This window comes from Girardinichthys multiradiatus, chromosome 20 (assembly GCF_021462225.1).
Source record: "Girardinichthys multiradiatus isolate DD_20200921_A chromosome 20, DD_fGirMul_XY1, whole genome shotgun sequence".
NCBI lineage: Eukaryota > Metazoa > Chordata > Actinopteri > Cyprinodontiformes > Goodeidae > Girardinichthys > Girardinichthys multiradiatus.
Window position 1 is genome coordinate 2,595,099 of NC_061812.1, and position 20,470 is coordinate 2,615,568.

Sequence of the window (20,470 nt, forward strand, 5' to 3'; positions counted from 1 at the left end):
GTCTAAAATTGATACATCTTTTTGTGGTTTAGGGATTAGGGTAATTAGACCTTGACGTAGTGTGGAAGGTAATTTATCTTTCTGTATAATTTCGGTAAAAACATCCAATAGAAAGGGAGCAAGTTGGGCTGAGAATAATTTATAAAATTCAGAGGTTAGTGCATCAGTGCCTGGACATTTGTTTAAGTTATTAATAGCATCAGAAATTTCGGTAAGAGTTATATGTAAATAACAAATTGACCTTTTGACATCTCCAATTGTTTTAATATCACCAAGATTCTTTAAAAAATCATCCATTTGAATAACTGAAATATTTTAGGGTTATAGCATTTTATAATAATTTTTACAAATCTTGGATAAATCACTAGTATTATCTACAATAGTACCATTTGAAGTGTCTATTTACACTATTTTTATTTTGTCTTTGTTTTTCTAGGTTTAAAAAGTAATCATAATTCTGCTCCTCCTCTAACCATTTTTCTCTTAATTGTGCAAATGCACCTTTAGTTTTTTTTTATGTATAATTGATCTAGTTTAAGCTGTAGTTCAAATAGGTTTTCTGGCTAAATGGATGATAGTGAAGTAAGGTTGGTTATTAAAGTATTTTCCTCCGTTATTCTTTCCTTTATTTTCTAAAAAACAAAACATTTTAGCTCAAATTTTAAAAGTTCCCATTGTTTTTGATAATCCCCTTCCTCTTCAGGAAGCTTAAGATATTCTGAAATTGTATTTCTTACTATTTCACAATGAAAGAGAAATTAAGTTTCCACTAGGCTGGATATCTCTGAGTTGGCTTGTTTGGTGATAAATGTAGAGTTCGTACAGTTGCTCTGTTTTCTGTTAAGGGTGTCGGCATAATTTCCCTTTTACAGTGCAGTTGAGTAAGGGATTCTGAGATCAACCAAAAATCTATTCTAGATCGTAGAGAGCCGGCCCTGTTTGTCCATGTAAACTCTCTACTACCTGGATTAATAACTCTCCACATATCAGCAAGGCTTCTTTCATTTATAAAATTAGTCAAAAACGAGTTAGCTGTAATCCTTTGCAGCCATCTATCAATTTTGTTATTAATTATACAATTAAAATGTCCTCCCAGTATTATTTTGACATCAGAGAACCTTTCTACAATACTTTCAATCAAATTATTCAATGTCTGAAATAACTCTTGTATTGTCTTGTATTTGTGTAACCATAAATGTTTCCTAAAAGAACAAACTGGTTACAGTAACAGAAAACGTTCAATATATAATGTCCATTTGAGTCCGATTGAATAAGAATAACCTTCCCATTAAATTTGTGCTTAACTTTTAGAGTTCCAGCTGAATGGCCATTTCCCTGGGACATCCATAAGTCCTGTAAATGTGTAAATACTGACTTCAGCAAATGTCGTCTTCCTTTTATTTTCTCTTTTTTTTCAGTTAAGCTATAAATATTGATGCAAAATAATCATTCCAACTACTTAGAACTACAATGAACCCTCGTTTTTTGAGGGGGTTACTTTCCAAAAAGTACCCGTGGCGAAATCTGTGAAGTAGTAACCTTTATTTTTTTTTACAATTATTATACAATGAAATACTCCATAATACATTGAAACCAAAGAACAAAAACTTTTACAGGCCCAAGCATTTGTTTAACAAATATAAATACTGTATTAACGTTTTTGTGTTTTTTTTTTTTACAAATAACTACTGTACTGTAAAATAATAATTTGAATCATTAATACGAACTGAAGGCTTCAAATTGCGGAGACCAGTACCGCCCCACCACGACCCGAGTCATTGGATTAGAACGGGAGAAAATGATAAATGATTATGAAAAGAAATACAAGATACAATCGGACAAATAGTGACTTACGTGTATTTCACTGATCTTCTGACCGAGCTGCTGCATCCTGACTCCACTCTGTAGCGTTTTTTTTTTTTTTCTTCTAAAGCCAGGTGTGTTTTTTCGAGAGAAGAACGTAGTTATCGGTAGTTGTTTTACGTACTTGTACATATTAAACCGCAACGTTATTGACACACAGGTAGAGAAGAAGCGGAGAGACTGTTTAGCCAATCAGAATGCAGAACACGATGCAAATCCGTGAAGCAGCGAGACCGTGGAAGATGAACCGTGATATAGTGAGGGTTCACTGTATACTGCATTTATAATACCTGCTGTAGAAATTTTACTTTATATTTTTAAGCAGATCATTCAGTCCCAAAGACGGCGTTGGAGGTCAGGGTCTTCCACTCTTGAACGCAGGTATTTGATTTAAATATGATCAAAAGTCAAATATTGCCAGAATAAATAATACAATGTAAAGCTGCAGAGTACAAAATACAAATCTTCTAGATGTAACTTTTAAAGGGGACCTATTATACCTGCTCCCTCCTCCTGCAGAAGTGGTTTAAAGCGCAAAACTGCGAACTTTTGACCGCAGTGAAGTAAGTTTTAGTTTGGATATTCGAGCTCCGTGGATTCAGCAGGTTGTCCTCACAGTTTGATCCAAAGAAGGCAGTCTTTTAATGGGCAGTTGCTCTCTGCCTGCTCCGTTCTCCTGCAGAAGCAGGTTCTCTTAAGGACCGTCAATAAACTTCAGAACCAAACACGATGTTTCATGGTGGTTTGTTTTGTGTGTTTTGGGAGAAAATATTTCTGAGAACAGCTGAATTTATGTGTGATCAGCTGATTTAGGATGTTATTAAATACAGCGTTTTGCCTGTGTGTAATTCAGAAAGCTGATGTGTCCTTTTTCTTAATTTTCAGCCATCAAGGATGATTTATGATTTGTACATAGTAAAATATTGTTTTGGTATGACCCGCTCCTGCCATTGTAAACTGCGTGTAAGGTAAAACCAGCCGGAGACGTGATCCTCGTCTGAAAATCAAGTAGGTGGATCTCTGCTTCATTTGCTATTCAGGGGCGGGACTCAGGTGACCTAGGTGCCCCTGGAATGGCGAGGTCCCAATTACACAGGTTTTGAAATCATGCGTTTTCTAGAAAAAATAAAACATAAAACGGCTGAATGGTTATTTGGTTTTTTTTTTTTGCGTTTGGACTGTTTGTAGAAGCATTTGAGACCCAAAAGGAAGTATAAAAACCATCAAAAAGTGAATATTGCATAATAGGTCCCCTTTAAGATACTTGTATCTGTCTTGAGTGTATTCATGTACATGACTTTTTTATTTATTTCACATTTTCTCCATCAGTGACACCCCAAGAATGACCATCAACCAAAGCCTCAGGCAACCTCCGCAGAAGTCTGTCAGAGCTGACAGGGATCCCATAAATGCAGCCAAGGCTTTGTCGACGTATACACAGAAATTGAGGAAGGATGCCTTTCCAATGTCTGAAAAAAGTAATGTTATTCTCTTAGTTTTGCTCACAAGTAATTATGAGTCTTCCAGTGTACTTAGCTGTCTGCATTTTTATTAGAAGAAATGATTTTGTGGCATAGAGCATACTCACTACATCATAATACTAAGAATTGACTTAACTTCTTTCTTGGCTACAATTCCAGAAGAGAGTTCTTCAGCTCCTACTTGAAATCAAGGATACAATTCATGTTGCCAGTTCATCTGCTGGAACAAGTTATGAAGTGAAGCCAGCAAACACAGAACAAGAGTTTGAAGCTCTAGAGAAACGCCTGGAGGACATGAATGAGGGAGCAGAACTGGTAAGATTTAACCCTCAGGTGGTCTTGGGGTCAAAATTGACTTGAATTCACCCATGTTCAGGAACAGTCTTCGGTAAAGTGTGCTGAACATAGTCTCAAACTGGTGTTATAATCAAGTAGTACTTCCTCAGAAACGAACTTCAGCCACTCTTCTCTGATTCTCTCATCCTTCCAGAGTAAGTGGAAACTTCCATCTGTTTTTGAGCACCCTTGGACAACACTGCTCCCCTTTTTAGTAGCCATCCTCAGGGTAGTCAGACCTGCTAGCGTGACATGCTACTCCAACTCAGCCGGTGTGTCAGCTGAGGGGAGGGGGAGGCTGTTTGCTTGAAGGTATGCTCTGATTGGAGAATATGAATGACGTAGAAAGGTAGCCTGAGTAGAAAGTTGAACTGTTCTCTGATTCAACGGTTTTTTGCAAAGGAACAAACCTGACTGCCCATAAGCAGAACCTTTGATATCTGCTCTTGAGATTCACACGACCTCATCAGTGCACAACAGATCATATTATACACCCAAAAGCACAGAAAAATGCAATTTGTTGTCATGATCCCTTTAATCTTGGTGGCCACAACAAACGCCTTGTTCTACATGGGGTAGAGGTTTGGACTCTACTTATCAACTTTTGGTTATAATTTTAATTGATTTCTTGTTGTTGCTTTTCAGATTAAACATCTAAAGAGGTTGGGGGGCGTTGATGCTGCAGATCTTGTCAAGAAATCAATGGCTGCGTAAGTATCTTTGTTCCTTTTTTTGCATTACAGTATTGTGTTCCTGGTAATATGAACAACAAAAACTTATGTGATCCAGTAGTTTTGATAAGTTGAAAACAATTTATGGAAATGGAGTTAACTTGACTAAATGTTCCCACACACCCTTACTTGCTCTTTGTTACATTTTCATAATGAACTAAACTGCACTATAACATTTTAAGATAAATCTGCTTTACCATGGCAGAACTATGACAAATAAAATGAGTCTCAGAGGAAGAAGTAGGAAGGTTGCCTTCGTTAAGACTCAATTGTATAAGATAGTATGTGGTGAGTTTTCTTTAACTTTGTAGTTTAGAATGTAAATTGTATGATGTGGTTTTGTTTTCTATCTTGTGAAAAATTGAGAGTCTTCTCTGTGAGAGCTGCTATATAAATAAAATGTGCTTGCTTACAATAATTTGAGTAATTGAATATGGTAAGCAGAATAATTCATTTTAGTTGGACTCTACAGAGCATACTCTCATATTTTATATGCTAGCCATGTCTCATCATCCTATGTTCAACGTGCTTTGATAGATATTGCAGTAACATAAGGCAATTTGGTGTATAACAATTTGATATTTTGTTGTTACTGAGAGGCTAGTGTTTGCTAATATTGATCTGCCATTTTTCCTCCCCTCTTCAGACACTTTCTTCAACTCATTTGACACAACAACAACCAAACTGGATGAATACATTTCTAAATATTTGAAGTATGCACCAGAGAGGATGGGAGGTGGAGGTCGAAAGAAATAGGGAAGATTCCCTGCTCAGTGTTGCCCATTTTGGCGTTTCCAACATAAAACTGTTTGAATGTTGCAGCTCATAATAAATTTTGGTTTTGCACTACATACCATCCTTTATTAACTGCTTAAATCAGATTTGTTGAACCAAATTATACATTTATCGTTTTGATTTTCCAGCTCTGTATATAAATAATTTTGGTACTTCAGTTTTAAATACTTCAAAAAGATTTTTTTTTTATTAAGTGCTTTAAAAGATAAGGGCTTCAAAGCCTAGATTTCTTCAACTGCTAAAAGCAGAGGCAGAAATGGTTAAAATTTCCCTTCGAGGTTCAATGTTGCCAAATGTTTGGGCCATTTTTTATTATTATCATCTAAGATAATAAATCAGTTTATAACATCATGAAATGTCTTTTTTTTTTTTTTTTTATCTCCCTGGTCTCAGATTGGATTCTTCCTAGCTGACTGTGTGTATTATGAACATGTAATGTAGATGAAAATTCACTTAGGTGAAAACAGTATTAAAATATATTTCTGTGTTAAACTATGTTAAAAGGCAGGACTTGATAGGAATTTTAAAATGTCCACGATGATAGATTGGCAAGATTTAAACTAAAATCAGTAATGATTTAATGTTGGCAAATTCACCTGTTGAGAAATATGACGTTGCTAATTCAACATCGATTAGATTTGCAAAATCAATACAAAATTCAACAATAATGACGTGGCTTCTGTGAAACAAAGGTACTCCAAAAATATGCTTTAACAAAGCAAGGCGGTGATCCAGCCTGAGTAGTATCCAGGTAGTCTCGATCTGGGATACAAGAAGACAGAAGCAGGTCAGCAAAAAGTCAAAATGAGAAATACTTAACTATACATGAGAAGGCTGGAGATCTACCACTGAAGGACTAACACTCGAGCGGTGAGATGCTGGCTGCCTGCTGCTTAAATACACCGAAGCTCATCAGTGAAGATAGGGAACACCTGTCACCTCCACCAGTACTCCATCACCTGATAAAAACCAAGCACATACACACACACACTGCCTTGTGGCTGCCACGACATATTCTAGTTTTCTGAAAAAAAAAGAAAAAAGGAACAGATTTCATCTCTGAGAAGCTCCCATTATAACACACCTTGTGTTCCCTGTTTATTAGATAGCTCTCCAACCAGACAACTACAGGTAAACTGAAACCATGACATTTCATTTTCTCTGTTAAAAGCATACGGTCAGCTCTGGGCCAAGTGTATCTGTCACGGGTGAGAGATGGAGAAAAATAACAAAAACTTAATAATACAAATCTGTGTTGCTTTTTAAATAAAACATTTGAAAACTGGACAAACCAGATGTTAGGAATGAGGCAGGAACTGAATGCGAAGAGCACCATTAATCTCTATAAAACAGTTGTGGGTATTTAGGTAAAGAGCTTAAAAACTTAGCAAATGGAAAAGTGAAATTGAAGGTGCTGGTTTGCAAGTTGCTTTTAATGTAATAGTCAAGCCTGGACCAAGTTCTGCCTCACCTGGGATGACTGAAGCCTGTCAGTCATGACTCCGGGACCGACTTAGCCCTCCTCTCTGCTAGCCGTTGAACCGTTGTCAAGGCAACCGACGCCCGCTAACCCAAACGCTGTAGCTAAATAGACGTTAGAAAAGTTTAAGAAGTTTTTATCGACGTTAAAAACAAAATGGTACACGAGGATTTGCGAGTGGAGTGGATCCGACAGAAGGTCACAGCCGGGTTTGTTTTAGCAAAGCTTCCCGAATGTTTCGATGAACTTCTCAGTCGAGAAGATGGCGAAGAAGAAGAGAAAATTATCCGCTTTCTGAACTTTGTGTCCGATGAGGACTCGTCGTCATGTCTTCTGTTTTTTAAAATAATTAGAGAGGAAGAAGTCGAAGTTCCTCACAGTAAGTGTTGCTGAGCAAGGTTTTTACCTGGGGGGTTCGGAACACCTATTATTTGTTATACAATTATATATATTTATTATATATGTTATGTATATTTTACATAGAAAACAAGGAATCAAATGAAAGTATTTTCAGTTTGGGTGAAATATCAACATTAAAAATAATGTATTACAGTAGCTTACTCTTACAAAGTTTTCAACTATATAAATACAGTATGTTGAATAAAAACTAGAAAAAGTTGCATCCCTGCATAATGCTGTATGATTCTGGGAGCTGATGTGTTTGCAGTTTTTTCTTCATTTAATTATTATTATGTCATGTTTTTGTTTTTTACATTTAAACAACAGAACAAGTAGTTCTGAGACACCTAAAGCTGTTGAGCTTTTTTTTAGATGGCAGTCTTCCTATTTAAGCAGATCAGCTGACAGTTTTTCTGCCAATTCAATACACTTAAGCAAGTTTTCTGCAGTTTATTTTAGCTTCTTTCTCTCAGTTTTCAGCGGAAGGCTCACAGCATTCATTCTGCATTTTTGCAGGAAAATCAACTTTTTCTAGTTATAAATCCTTCTGCCATGGAATAGCTTTTAGAAAGCTGGCCAGCGTCTCTGGGATTTTGCTCCTGATCTGTTGGCCCTGTGACTATGATGGATGGACGGATCTTCTTCAGTTAGTTGTTTCTCCACATTGGGGGAGGGTCGTGCATGTACGACCTGTTTAAAATCATATCATCTTAATTATATTTAAGTTCAAACTTTTACAAGGCCAGTCTAAAATCATTCCTTTACATTATTTGGGCTTTTTACACGTGGCCTTAACGGTGTGCTTTAGATCGCTCTCCTCCTGGCAGGTTTTAGCTCAAAGTTCTCCTTCTGGATTTTCTGACAGAGAACAGAATTTATGCTTCCATCGATTATAGAAAGTTACCCAGGTCCTGCAGCAGCAAATCAGCCCACCACCACCACCAGTTTTTACTATTAGCAGGTTTTACACCACATGTAACAGGATGCACACCCTCCAGATACTTTCACTTTTGAATCATCCATCCACAGAATATTTTCTAAAGGTCTGGGGTATCATCCAGGTGTTTTGGTGAATGTGAGATGGACCTGTGTGCTGCTTTTGTTTTCAAATAGGATTCATCTAATCTCAGTTAATTCAGGATTTAACATGGTGGGAAATTTTATTTTCACAATGGGCCAGGTTGGCTTGATAGAGGTTTTCTCTTGATAAATGAAATAAATGTTTAAATTAATATTGTTAATACTAGTACTCGTCGTCTTCCGCTTTATTTGGGACTGGGTCACGGGGGCAGCAGACACCCAGACGTCCCTCTCCCCAGACACCTCCTCCAGTTCCTCCAAGGGGAGCCCAAGGCGTTCCCAGGCCAGCCCAGAGACATAGTCCCTCCAGCGTGTCCTGGGCCGTCCCCTGGGCCTTCTCCCGGTGGGACGTGCCTGGAACACCTCCTGAGGAAGGCGTCCAGGAGACATCTGGTATAGATGCCCGAGCCACCTCAACTGGCTCCTCTCGATGTGGAGGAGCAGCGGCTCTACTCCGAGCTCCTCACCCTATCTCTAAGGGAGAGCCCGGCCACCCTACGGAGGAAGCTCATTTCAGCCGCTTGTATCCAGGATCTCGTTCTTTCGGTCATGACCCAAAGTTCATGGCCATAGGTGAAGGTAGGAACGTAGACCAACCAGTAAATTGAGAGCTTTGCTTTTCAGCTCAGCTCTCTCTTCACCACAATGGACCGACACAGCGCCCCCATTACTGTAGCAGCCGCACCGATCCGACCCGGCCGGGTCCCGCGAGGAGCAACCCAGCCACCAGGCGCTCTCCGACAAGTCCCGACCCCAGGCCTGGCTCCAGGGTGGGACCCCAGCTCCGCCGTACCAGGCAACGTCATGTGCCTTGATGAAGTAGTCCTCATGAGGGTGTCTTGAACCGCTCTTTGTCTTACCTGTCACCTAGAGCCTGTTTGTTATTCCCCTCTTTGAACCGCCACAAAGAGGGGAATGTTTTATTAGTATTATTATTAAATGTCTCAAATCTAATTAAAAAACATTTGCTTATTAAAATGGAAACAGTTTGCCTGGAATGCATGAACATTGCATTATTGTAGAAGAGTCAAGAAGGTCAATTTCTAACTAGTAATCTCAAAACACAACTTTTTAGACATTTTATGATACAGATGTAGCTGTGGTCATATTTACAAGCCAGAAGGTTCCACCAGGATTTGTAGAGAAATTGTTGGATTTAAGTTCTGATGGTTTTATCTGTACTTCATACATCAAGATATTTACATTGAGTTCAGAGCTTCCAAGAAAAACTCATGTTAAACAACTACTTTCAATATCCTTGTAATTTTCTTTGCAGTTTATATGGTTAGCAGGGTCATTGTTTGTTGGGCTAAAAGGGTTTTCCAATTAAGGCCCTTTTGTCACTTTCTATATTTCCTTTCCATGAAGACTCTTGGCTTTAAAGTTATTTGCTGTGGACTGGTGGTCTGGCATGTCTGCAGAGATGAATACATCTGGAGATATTTTGTTTGCTTATGATGCTGTTGGAATCCTGCCTGAAGTTAGCGAGTTGTTAATTTTTCATTGGTGGTTCTAATTGACCAAACAATGAACATTATTATTGCATTGATCATTAAATGATGTATTACCTCAGAGGAAAAATCTGGAGACTCCTCAGATCCTGACCAGACGTTCTCATGTGAAGCGAAGTCAGACATGATGTCGGACTCAGAGGAGACAAATGAGGAAAAACAAGTAAGAACGTATTATGAAGTGTTAAATTGGGTGTTAGTGTTTATCAGTGTAATATTTCAGATATGTTTTGTGATGGCCTAATCTTTTCATCTCGTTTCTGGTTTGATATTTTTAGTCAACTGAAGTAGAAGTTGTCTATCACACTGAGCTTCATGTAGCTGTAAACCAGCACCCAGAGCAGTTTCTGAAATCTAAGGTCTTCTACTTTCTCCGGAATACAAAGGGTGAGAGGATTATTCATTGCTATAATATGAGCCGTAAAACTGGACTGAAATCCTGTCTGTATTTTAAACAGACACTATTGTTCATCCGACGGACTTGAAAGAGGCCAACATCCTAATGCCAAGGCTGTTTGATATCGGCTTGCATATGGGAGACGCCCTACAGGTGCTGCGGAGGAAACTTGTAAATGTAAGTTTTCTAAAACACGACTGACAAGAGCTGGGTCGATAATTAGGAGAGCAGCCGCAACATTTCCCTTTGACCCCAATCCAGCAGTTGCAAAGATGAACCTTTAAAATAATCCAAATGTCCTATGGTTGAATATTTTCAGTATATTTTGACTGTTTTTCTTCAGATGTATATACCTCAGCTCACTGCACACCAGATGTCAAATACTGGAGCAGGTGGTCAGCACAAGGAGGTTTCTTCTCAGGAGATCTGCAAAGATGGCGGAGAGGAGACTTCAGTGAAATTCCTGCTTCGTGATGAACTGCTCAACAGGACACACAAGTTCTTGGCAGTGGTCAGTGCAACTGTGGTGCGCCTTCAGATAGAAGGTTTGTATTAAATATATCAACAACCAAGAACTTCTCTTTATTACTAAAAACAAAGATGTAGCTGTTTTCGGTCATGTTAATTACATTTATGTTCATGAACCAGTCTTACTATCCAAATAAGTGTTAAGGATGAAATCCTCCCACGGAGCCATCTTTATTTCAGATTTTCTCTGCATTAAGATTTATTAGAAACCAAGACAAACATTTACATTAAAAGTAAAGATCATAAATCAAGAATCACCGGGTGCTGGTCAGGAACTGAAACTCTGGAAAGCAGCAGCAAAGACCAGTTTTCAACCGCCAGCAATAACACATTCAGACATGAATAATTATGCCATGAGGATTTCAAAAGAATCATTCAGTTCAGAATCACATAATAACAGAAAGGATCCCTATAATGGACTCTGTAAGTCCAGCTTCAGCTTGTTGTCCACATTATAAATGAGTTCAGCTCGGAGGATAGAATACCGTCTCTTCCTGGAGAACCCAAAGTTGTTCTGCTGCCAAACAAAATCTACTGGAGCTGAAACCAACATCATTTCACATCCTGAGCGTCCCTCTATGCCTCATAACCATCACATTTTCTACTGGAGTGACTCAAGTAAATAAAGGACAGCAGTGCCAATACTAGAAGTGCCAGTAGAAGATGCCGTCATACATCTGCTTCAACAAACCCACTGTCATCTGGACAAAGCCAGCAGCACTGTGAGGATCATGTTCTTTGATTTCTCCAGAACATTTAATACAATCCAACCTGATTTGCTTTGTCAGAAACTCCAGAAGACTCAGGTGGAGGCCTCAACAATCTCCTGGATCAAAGACTACCTGACAAACAGACCACAGTTTGTGAGACTGAAGGGTTGTGAGTCTAACCAGGTAGTCAGCAGCACAGGAGCACCACAGGGGACTGTACTCTCACCATTCCTTTTCACTCTGTACACCTCAGACTTCCAGTACAAGACAGACTCTTGTCATCTGCAGAAATACTCGGATGATTCTGTAGTTGTTGGTGGATCAGAGATGGACAAGAAGCTGAGTACAGGAAGGTGTTGGACCTCTTTGTGGCATGGTGTGGAAACAATCATCTCATTTTGAACGTGACTAAAACAAAGGAGATTATTGTAGATTTTAAGAGAAACAGGAATAAGTCAAAAACTATTTCTATCATGGGAGAAGAAGTGGAGGTGGTGAAGGAGTATAAATACCTCGGTGCTCACCTGGACAACAGACTAGAGTGGAGATGCAACTGTGAAGCCATCTACAAGAAGGGACAGAGCAGACTGTACTTCTTGAGGAAGCTTAGATCCTTTGGTGTTTGCAGCAAGATGCTGCATATCTTCTATAAGTCTGTTGTGGAAAGTGTGATCTCTTCTACCATCATCTGCTGGGGAAGCAGCATCAGAACCAGGGACTTAAAAAAGCTCAACAAGCTGATAAAGAAGGCTGGTTCTGTTCTGAAGACTCCTCTGGAACCTCTGGAGATCATTGTGGAAAGAAGGATTCTTCATAAAATGAAGAACATTATGGAGAACCCTGAGCATCCTCTTCATCAGACTGTCCTACAACAACAGAGTGTCTTCAGTCAGAGGCTTCTTCAGATCTGCTGTAAGACGGAGCGCTACAGGAGATCCTTCCTGCCCACAGCCATCAGCATCTACAACGACTCTTTGAAGAAACCTTCATAATATGAGCTACAACAACATTTAATTTCCCTTTGGGATTAATAAAGAATTATTGAATTGAATTTAAACTTAAAGCCAATCATGGATTGTTTCAAAACCTTTCTGAATTTCTTAATAGGAAAAACTGACAATAAGACAGACGTGGACATATGTTAACAGGTGTTCAGAGTAAACTAACTTTTTAGAGCTCCTCTGTTAAAGTCATATGCTACTCAAACATTGAAACCTCACAACACCACCTGTGTGGAATAAGTGGTTATTCTTGACTAGATCTGTTGTACGACGAGGACTAGTGGAAGGGACCTCGAGGAAAGCTGCTTCTGTTACGTTTTTGAAAGGTCCATTGTTCAAATATTTGAACTTATTCAAGTAATCAAAAAGAAATACTCTTTTAAACTTATGTTTATAACTGTTATTATACAGAAAAAAATGAACTATATTGATTTTTAATCCATTTTCATGACATGAAACTAAGTGTGAATATTGGATCTTTCCCTAGATGAGATTATACTCCAGATCCCTGATGTTGACCTGGAGCCAGAGGTGGATGTGCTGCTTAATAATCCAGAGACTTTAGAGGCATTGGAGCAGTGCGTGATGAACTGGCAGACTCAGATTACCATTGTAATGGAGGAACAGCAGAACAAAAAAACACTGGTTTGACCTACTTACAGTTTTTTCCATTTGAATCCTAAATTGTCTGAGGAAGTTTGGGACAAACCAAAGCTTTTCCATATTTGCTGTTGAAACACTCAGTAGTTTAATGAGCTTTGTTGAAAACAAAGCCATGAGATCCACTCACCAATCTGAAACATTGACTCTGAATGTTCCTGCAGGGACCGGGGCCCATGGCGGAGATAGAGCTATGGCAGGAGCGCGCTTCTGTCCTCAATGCTCTGAGTGAGCAGCTTAAACAGCCTGCAGCAGAGAAGATCTTCCTGGTGATGAACAAAGCCAAGGCAGCCTGCATTCACACCCTCAATGGAACAATGGCTGAGCTAATTAAATACCATACAGAGTCACATGATAACATACGCTTCCTTAGAGTCCTGGAGAGACACTTTATGGTAAGATAAATCTGTTCTTAAAGCTTTCTTTTTAAATATTTCTGACACTCACGGATTCCTTTCTATGAACACAGAAAGCAGAGGCTGCAATGAAATGCATATTGGTTGTGATATAATCTCCATCGTTGCCTTTGGCAGAATTTGGCTGCTGGACCTAACTTTGCTATGATCCTGGAGACCATCCCTCATCTGATGGACAGCTTGCAGATTGTGTGGATAATCTCTCATCACTATAACTCAAATGAAAGAATGGTCCCTCTAATGGAGCGTATTGCCTGGCAGCTGTGTGAGCGTGTGGCTCAAGGAGTTGATGTCCATTCAATATTCAAGTATGTGTCTTCTTTTTGTCGGCTCAACCTGGAGGAAACGGGGATTTCTTTCTGTCAACTGATTTTTATTGTTAAATAATTGGAATGAACTGGACTGCTTTTGTTTCTGAATGTGAAAGAATTTGATGGTGGTTGATTGTATCAGCTTGAATTGGATTTTATGGACTGCTTTTGATTTGTCAATAACTGAACTGGATCTGTGTTGTTTCCAAAATGTCCACAGACTATTTTATTTGTAATTTGGCACTATATAATTAAACCAAACTGCTTTAAAGATAGTTAGCTTCCCAGCATGCAGTGCTGTTATTTCTCAGTGGTTCATGAATGATTTTTATTTATAGAATTTGTTAGATTTAAACTTAAATGTTGTGTCTTGAACAGAGAAAATAGGGAAGAGGGCAGGTCCAAGGTACTGGAGGCAAAGCAGGTTCTGGAGGGATGGAGGTTGTCATATTTTGAGAGGCGAGCAGAAATTGAGAAGTTGGGCCGAGCCCCTCGCTGGGAATTTGATCGTAAAAGACTGTTTGAGAAGTCTGATTACATGGCCTCAGTCTGCCAGGACCTGGGCCGGGTTTTTCAGGTCCGTGTACACGTTTTCCCCGCTTCGCATTAAAAAAGACAAGCTTCACACCATAACTCAATGTATAAAAATATCCCATTTAAAAGCATTGTTCTGGATTGTTCAGGTGTTGGAGGAGTTCCACAACATCTTTGGGCCAGAACTGAAAGGAGACAAACGAGTTAACGAGGTGCTGAAGAAAGTGGATGACCTAGTTTTGCCCTTTCAGGAGGTCACCTTTAACCCTTTCAGTGTATCAATGAAAACCAGCTGGAAAATCATTCTACAAGAATTTGAAAACACCAGTAAGGTGAGTTAAGAATGTTTAAAATAATTGTAACTGTCATATAACGTGTAGAGCAGGACCCAAGCGCAGGCAGGAAGCAGGCAGGAGAAAAATAAAGGATTCTAATGTTTTATTTTTCTCAATGTTTTTGGACGTGAGCTGACAGGAAATGGGGTGGAGAGATGGGGAGACATGCAACAGACATCATCAACAGACGCGTTGAGGACCACAGCCTCTGCTCATAGGTCACACGTTTAACTCCTGCGCCACTACTGCGCTCATAAACTATTGTACTTTAATGGCCTGAACTTGTATAGCGCTTTATGAAGTCCCCAGAGACTGCTTCACATTGCAATCAGTCATCCACTCATTCACACACTGACAGAGGTGAGCTGCGCTGTAGCCATAGCTGCCCTGGGGCACAATGACAGAAATGAGGCTGCCATACAATTGGCGCCACCCTCTGACCACCGTCAGCAGGGAAGGAAGGTGAAGTGTCTTGCCCAAGCACACAACGACTGAGACAGACAGATCCGGGGATCGAACTGGCAACCCTCCGGTTACAGGACGAACTCCTACCACCTGAGCCACCAGTGTTTTTCAAACAGTCAACAGATTGTGGGGCCCTCAGGGTATCAGGGAGGGCTTTCCACGGGCATGGGGCAGCACCACAGGAAGCCCTACGTCCCATAGTTCCCAGGTTAGTTCTGAGTATGAAGGTTTGATGGAGTGGAACGAAGGGAGCGAGCAGCGTTTGGTGAATTATGGAGTTCTTTGAGGCAGTAGGGACATAGTCGCATTGGTGTGTGAGGAGGGAGAGCTTACACTCAACCTGGCGGAGACTGGAAGCCAGTGGAGAAAGTGGAGGATGAGGGGAATGTGCTCATGTTTGCGTCCTCTCATCAGGACCCTAGCTGCAGAGTTCTGGATGTTTTGGGGCCTCTGCAGGGTCTTGCTAGGAATCCAGATGAGAAGTGCGTTACAGAAGTCCATTCTGGAGGAGATAAAGCATGAACCAGCTTTCAGGAGCCTGAGAGGGAGAGAATGGTGCAGAGTTTGGAAATGTTCTGGAGATGGTAAAAGGAGGCCTTGCAGAGTTGGTTGATATGAGATTCAAAAGTGAGTTGGGGTCCATTTTTACACCAAGATTTGTGACTACTGATGAAAAAGGACCAAGATTAGAACCAGAAACGTTGATGCTGGTTATGGACGATAACTGGATCTGATGATGAGTGCCAACTAGGAGAGCTGGGGCTTTGGAGCTATTTAGTTGGAGGAAGTTTGGCTCCATCTATATCTTAATATCCTTCAAGCAGGTGGTGAGTTGTGACGGTGATGATGAAGGTGGGATTTCTTTGTCAAGCTGATTTATTTTCCATCTTTTTGCTCAGGCTATCGACAAAGAAGTCATCGACTTTGTTGATTTGACTTTTCACACCCTGCACTCCTCAGCCGCTGCCTTTGAGATGCTGCAGAAATTCCAGAAAATCCGCACCAGGAAGGCCATCAACAACCATCTGATGAGTAAATGTAATGATATCCTGACCCAGTACTGCAGAGAGGTAGTGTGCTTGAAAAGTCACTTTTCTGTTTGTATTTTGAACAGACCTGCAGCAGGCATGTTGTGCTCCTCTTGTAGGTGGATAGCATAAGTGATATCTTTGAAGCAGAGAAGGACCAGCCTCAGCTGACTAAAAACGAGCCTCCTGTTGCTGGAGCTATAAGATGGGCTCGAACTCTTGTCCACCACATCAAACAAACCATCCTTCCCTTACTGAAAGTACCAGAGATGCTCAGCAGAGAACAGACCTCAATGGTGAAGTATTTCACACTGACACTTGGTCTGTATTTAGTGTTCAGGCAGCCAAGAATGATCAGAACCCTTTGTGACTTTTACTGTATTGTGCTCAGGCCAAAGACAAGTACGTGAAAATGGCAATGCGTCTCAAAGACTATGAGGTGAAGAAGTACGAGTGTTGGCTGCAAGACACAGAGAGCAAATTATCAACACTAATGAAGAAAAAAGTGTTGATTAGTAAAGAAACCAGAGAGATGGTGAGGGTCACTATTAACATATTTAAACTTGTTACTCTTGGCCAAATATGTAGAAATTAACACAAGCAATATATTTATTTTTGTTCAAATATGCTCCTATTAGTAAGCACTTTTGATCATTTTTAGGACTTGAAAACAACTGAAACAAGCCAGAATATGAACATCCAATACATTGTTAACTTTGCTCCAGAACTCAAGGAAACAATTTGTGAAACAAACTACCTCGTATCTCTGGGCTTCTTTGTGCCTCAGCTGGATCAAAACGTGGCTCTTCAAGAGCACAATCTCATCAGGTAATATCTCTCACCAAATCAGATTTGACTGCAAAACCACATTTTCTATCTTCATCCGTGTTGATTTTTAATTTGAGGTATGTGGACGAGCTGAACAAGCTGGTCAGCCGGTACCAGTCTGTGATGGACAGCCTGAGCGAGGCTCATCTTGTTATGCTGTCACCACAAATACAGGATATCAGAAAAGAGATGGAGTATGGATGCAAAAGACTCAACTGGAATTCTTTGGGTACTTTACTTTTAGATTCGGCCACTTTATTAGCTACACCTAGATAACTGGCAAATGGACCCTCTATTCCATTCAGATCTGTCTTCATACCTCGTTGCATAGATTAAACAAGGTGATTGTCACCATGACCGGCGGTTTGCTTTTCGTGCGAGGAAAGAGACGAGGCTCAGGATGCAGTTTGAGATGGTGTTTATTCCAAACTGCTGATCACATGTTCAACACACACCTGTAGTGATGACAGAAGCTGGCTTTCTATCTTAAAGTAGTTCCAACTCATACCAGTTGAAGGGGTGACAAAATAAAACAAGAAACAATACACCACAATAATTCACCCCACCGAACACAAACAATAAATAATATTAATACACATTACATAGATGCAAATCATGAGACTAAACTAATCTACAATCAATCTAACTTTAACTTAATCTAACTCTGCAGAGCATTTCCCTTCCTAGTTGATAATGGTATGCTCCACTCCACCCAGGAGACACACCTGTCGTGAGACTCAACAATTAACGATTATTAACAATTAATAATCAGTTATAGGGATGGAGCCCCTAATCTCCATCACAGTGATGAAAACATTTGTCAAGGAACAGACAGGATAGCATCATCCATAATGACAATCTAACACTCCATCACATCCCTAAGCTGCTGTGGTGGCCACTGGAGTAGGGCGAACTCATTATCATGTTCAAGAAACCTTGACCTAACATGGCCCATTGTGCTGCTTGAAGAAGCCATCAAAAGGCTACAAGGTGACTTAATGGGTAGATTCCACATATTTTGAGTCCGACAGTTGCGTCATGTTCAAAGTCACTTCATTTCTATTTCATCTGCAATCTGACGCTCAGTTTGAACTTCAGCAAGCCGTCTTCACCACGTCTGGATTCCTACGTGTGTTGAGTTGCTGCTAAGTCAGGGGTCTGCAACCTTTACGACCCCGAGAGCCATTTTTGCTCTCGTTCCTACAAAACAACTTTGTTTATAGCCACAACGTTAGCTTATTATGTTCTGTGAATACTAAGTAAAAATGAAAGAACCACATTTTTAGTTGAACTTTCAGGTTTTAGAACAATGAAAACATTTTCCTGAACGGGACGTGTCTTGTTGATGCAAGAGAAGCCCAGATTCAGCCCAGCAAGGCCGTGAACCATTAGTGTCATTCAGCTGGGAAATGCAATGCAGAATACATGGAATAGCTGCTAGAGCCAGACTTTCTAATGCAAGTTCAGATCATTTCTTAACAAACTTGAGAGCCAAGGTGGAGGAAGTGAAGAGCCATATGTGGCTCCAGAGCTGCAGGTTGCAGACTCCTGTCCTACGTTAATCACAGATGACCTGTTTCTGTTAACAAGCAGTTAAATAAGTGAATCTAATGAAGTGGCCGGTGATTATATATGTGGTGGAAGATGTATCCACATTTGGTGAAACATATTTGTCTGTAGTTGTATGATGTGTGTTTGGTTTTAGGGATACCTGACTTCATCAGCCGAGGTTTGCAGACCGTCTCTAAATTTGAATCTCTGGTCAGGCAGATTTTCAACAATGAGAGGGATATGGAATCCAAGTTACATTTGATAATGATTGCCAACTTAATCAAATGTCCAGTACCAGACACATCAAGTGACGTACCAGGTAGAACTACAAGTATTTGATGTATTTGCTGTACAAAAAATACTTTTGACAAATATTAAAATGTATTTATTTGAATCTCAAGGCCTCAAGCAGTTCTGCAGACGCATTGAGGACGAGCGTGTGAAGACATTGGATTTACTTGTTAGTAAATACACTGACATTGGTCTCCTCATCACTAAGACAGAACATTTGATCCTGGAAACCAGCAGTGGAAAAGCCAAATGCATGGCAGCTTACTGCATGCACTGGGAGCGCAAAGTGTTTGACTCCCTAAAAAAGATGGTGCTGAGGTAATCGTTGTTAAAGTCTTCTTTTGTGTTTAGTTGACCTGTCGTTCATGTTGGATTTGCTTTAAGGAGTGTTAAAGAGTTGGACGTGGTGCTGATGGGACGAACACCTCTGTTCCAAATTGATGCCATCCTGTCGGTCCCAGAGATTGTGTTCCAGCCCCACAGTAATGAGATCTACTGGCTGTTCATGCAGTCCATCAGAGAATGTATAGAGAGCACTAAAGTAAGGACGTCACAAATGTTGAGGTGTTTTGTCATTGAAAAAGAAAGGTATTTGCACTTAACTCCGTACTGTATCTTTGAACTAATTGTGGCCATATTCCCATGTTAAGCGGTTTCCACGCTGGATGCATGGGACCTGCATCGAATGCCCGCCACAGCAAGTGGAAGGTGAGGATGAGTTGGTAACCATTTCCTTCCTTAGTGAGATCTGGGTGGACCCTGGGATAATTGAGAGTGCTAAGACAGTTTCTGAAAACATCAAGCAGCTGCTTCTCTCTGTGGATCAGTACCTAAACCACTGGAAACACTATCGACCCCTTTGGGAAAAGAACAAAACCATTTTTAATGAAGCGTTTGCAGCGAAGAAGCCTTCCTGTGCTATGTACGATGATAAGCTACAGTTCCTTACTGACATAAAACAGAAGGTGATGCAGGAACCTCGGTGCAGCACCAAGAACAGCATCTTTCTGAACCTGGAACCACTGGTGAACGCAATGCAGGAACTTGCTGAGTCCTGGATCTGGTCACTTAGTAGCTTCCTAAACAAGTCTGCTAAAGAGGATCTCTTCAACTTGAGGGATGAACTTATGGTACAAAACGATTCAGTACACTCCAGTGTTTTATGGCAAAAAAGTCTGGTTTTATTTACATCCACTGTGTTTGCAACAAACAGCAACTCACTAAGAAGCTGAAGAGAAGCCCTGACACATTTGAAGACCTGAAGGTTGTGTTGTCCACCATTTCAGACATCAGTGGCATGTCTTTAGATGTGGAAATCAGATTCACTGATATCCAGGAAAGATACAGAACTCTGGCCATGCACAGCGTGAAGGTAATGAGTCAGATATATGATTGTTATTGGCAAAACTTGATTTTTAGACTACGCTTCTTGTCATTTATGGATTCTAGGTTGGTGATGATGAAAAGGAGCTAGTGGCCAATATTGAAAACATGTGGAAGGATCTGTTTGCTGAATCTAGAGAAGTGGATCAAAGTCTAACAGATGTCAAAAAGTTATTTACTGAGGTAAGACCCACACAGTTCACACAGAAATAAAACAAACCTTTAGAGTTTCTTTCAAACACATCGTTTTTTCATTTTGATATGTTTCAACCTTCAGTTATTTACATTTATGTAACATTACACGAGCAACATAGAGCTTATAAATGCAAAGCAAATGGTTGGAGCTCACTAATCAA

At 40.1% G+C, this 20,470-nt stretch overlaps 1 protein-coding gene and 2 long non-coding RNA genes across 5 annotated transcripts in view; 2 read left to right on the forward strand and 1 right to left on the reverse strand.

Annotated features, from left to right (window-relative positions):
* On the forward strand, positions 1-5,557 carry LOC124856604. Its single transcript, XR_007035376.1, has 6 exons — positions 1-2,244; positions 3,193-3,341; positions 3,504-3,659; positions 3,835-3,992; positions 4,326-4,390; positions 5,058-5,557. It is a non-coding gene; the product is annotated as an uncharacterized LOC124856604 (long non-coding RNA).
* An 80-nt stretch (positions 5,558-5,637) lies between these two features.
* On the reverse strand, positions 5,638-6,816 carry LOC124856603. Of its 3 annotated transcripts, none has more exons than XR_007035375.1 (4): positions 6,678-6,816; positions 6,291-6,405; positions 6,068-6,165; positions 5,638-5,968 (listed from the first exon to the last, which is right to left on the reverse strand). It is a non-coding gene; the product is annotated as an uncharacterized LOC124856603 (long non-coding RNA). The 3 variants fall into 3 exon arrangements; XR_007035373.1 differs by having other exon boundaries at positions 6,053-6,165; XR_007035374.1 differs by lacking the exon at positions 6,291-6,405 and having other exon boundaries at positions 6,053-6,165; positions 6,678-6,815.
* The window catches only part of dnah10 (dynein axonemal heavy chain 10), a 65,800-nt gene continuing 52,037 nt past the window's right edge, over positions 6,708-20,470 (forward strand). The window contains exons 1-21 of the mRNA XM_047347217.1: positions 6,708-7,065; positions 9,739-9,839; positions 9,955-10,063; positions 10,135-10,250; positions 10,417-10,618; positions 12,800-12,957; positions 13,137-13,367; positions 13,506-13,696; positions 14,078-14,276; positions 14,383-14,565; positions 15,933-16,103; positions 16,181-16,357; positions 16,453-16,596; positions 16,723-16,889; positions 16,967-17,118; positions 18,595-18,759; positions 18,842-19,049; positions 19,116-19,272; positions 19,382-19,861; positions 19,945-20,103; positions 20,181-20,297. Coding sequence (XP_047203173.1) covers positions 6,843-7,065; positions 9,739-9,839; positions 9,955-10,063; positions 10,135-10,250; positions 10,417-10,618; positions 12,800-12,957; positions 13,137-13,367; positions 13,506-13,696; positions 14,078-14,276; positions 14,383-14,565; positions 15,933-16,103; positions 16,181-16,357; positions 16,453-16,596; positions 16,723-16,889; positions 16,967-17,118; positions 18,595-18,759; positions 18,842-19,049; positions 19,116-19,272; positions 19,382-19,861; positions 19,945-20,103; positions 20,181-20,297 — 3,810 coding nt within the window. The 5' untranslated portion in view covers positions 6,708-6,842. The remainder of the gene's footprint in view (positions 7,066-9,738; positions 9,840-9,954; positions 10,064-10,134; positions 10,251-10,416; positions 10,619-12,799; positions 12,958-13,136; positions 13,368-13,505; positions 13,697-14,077; positions 14,277-14,382; positions 14,566-15,932; positions 16,104-16,180; positions 16,358-16,452; positions 16,597-16,722; positions 16,890-16,966; positions 17,119-18,594; positions 18,760-18,841; positions 19,050-19,115; positions 19,273-19,381; positions 19,862-19,944; positions 20,104-20,180; positions 20,298-20,470) is intronic.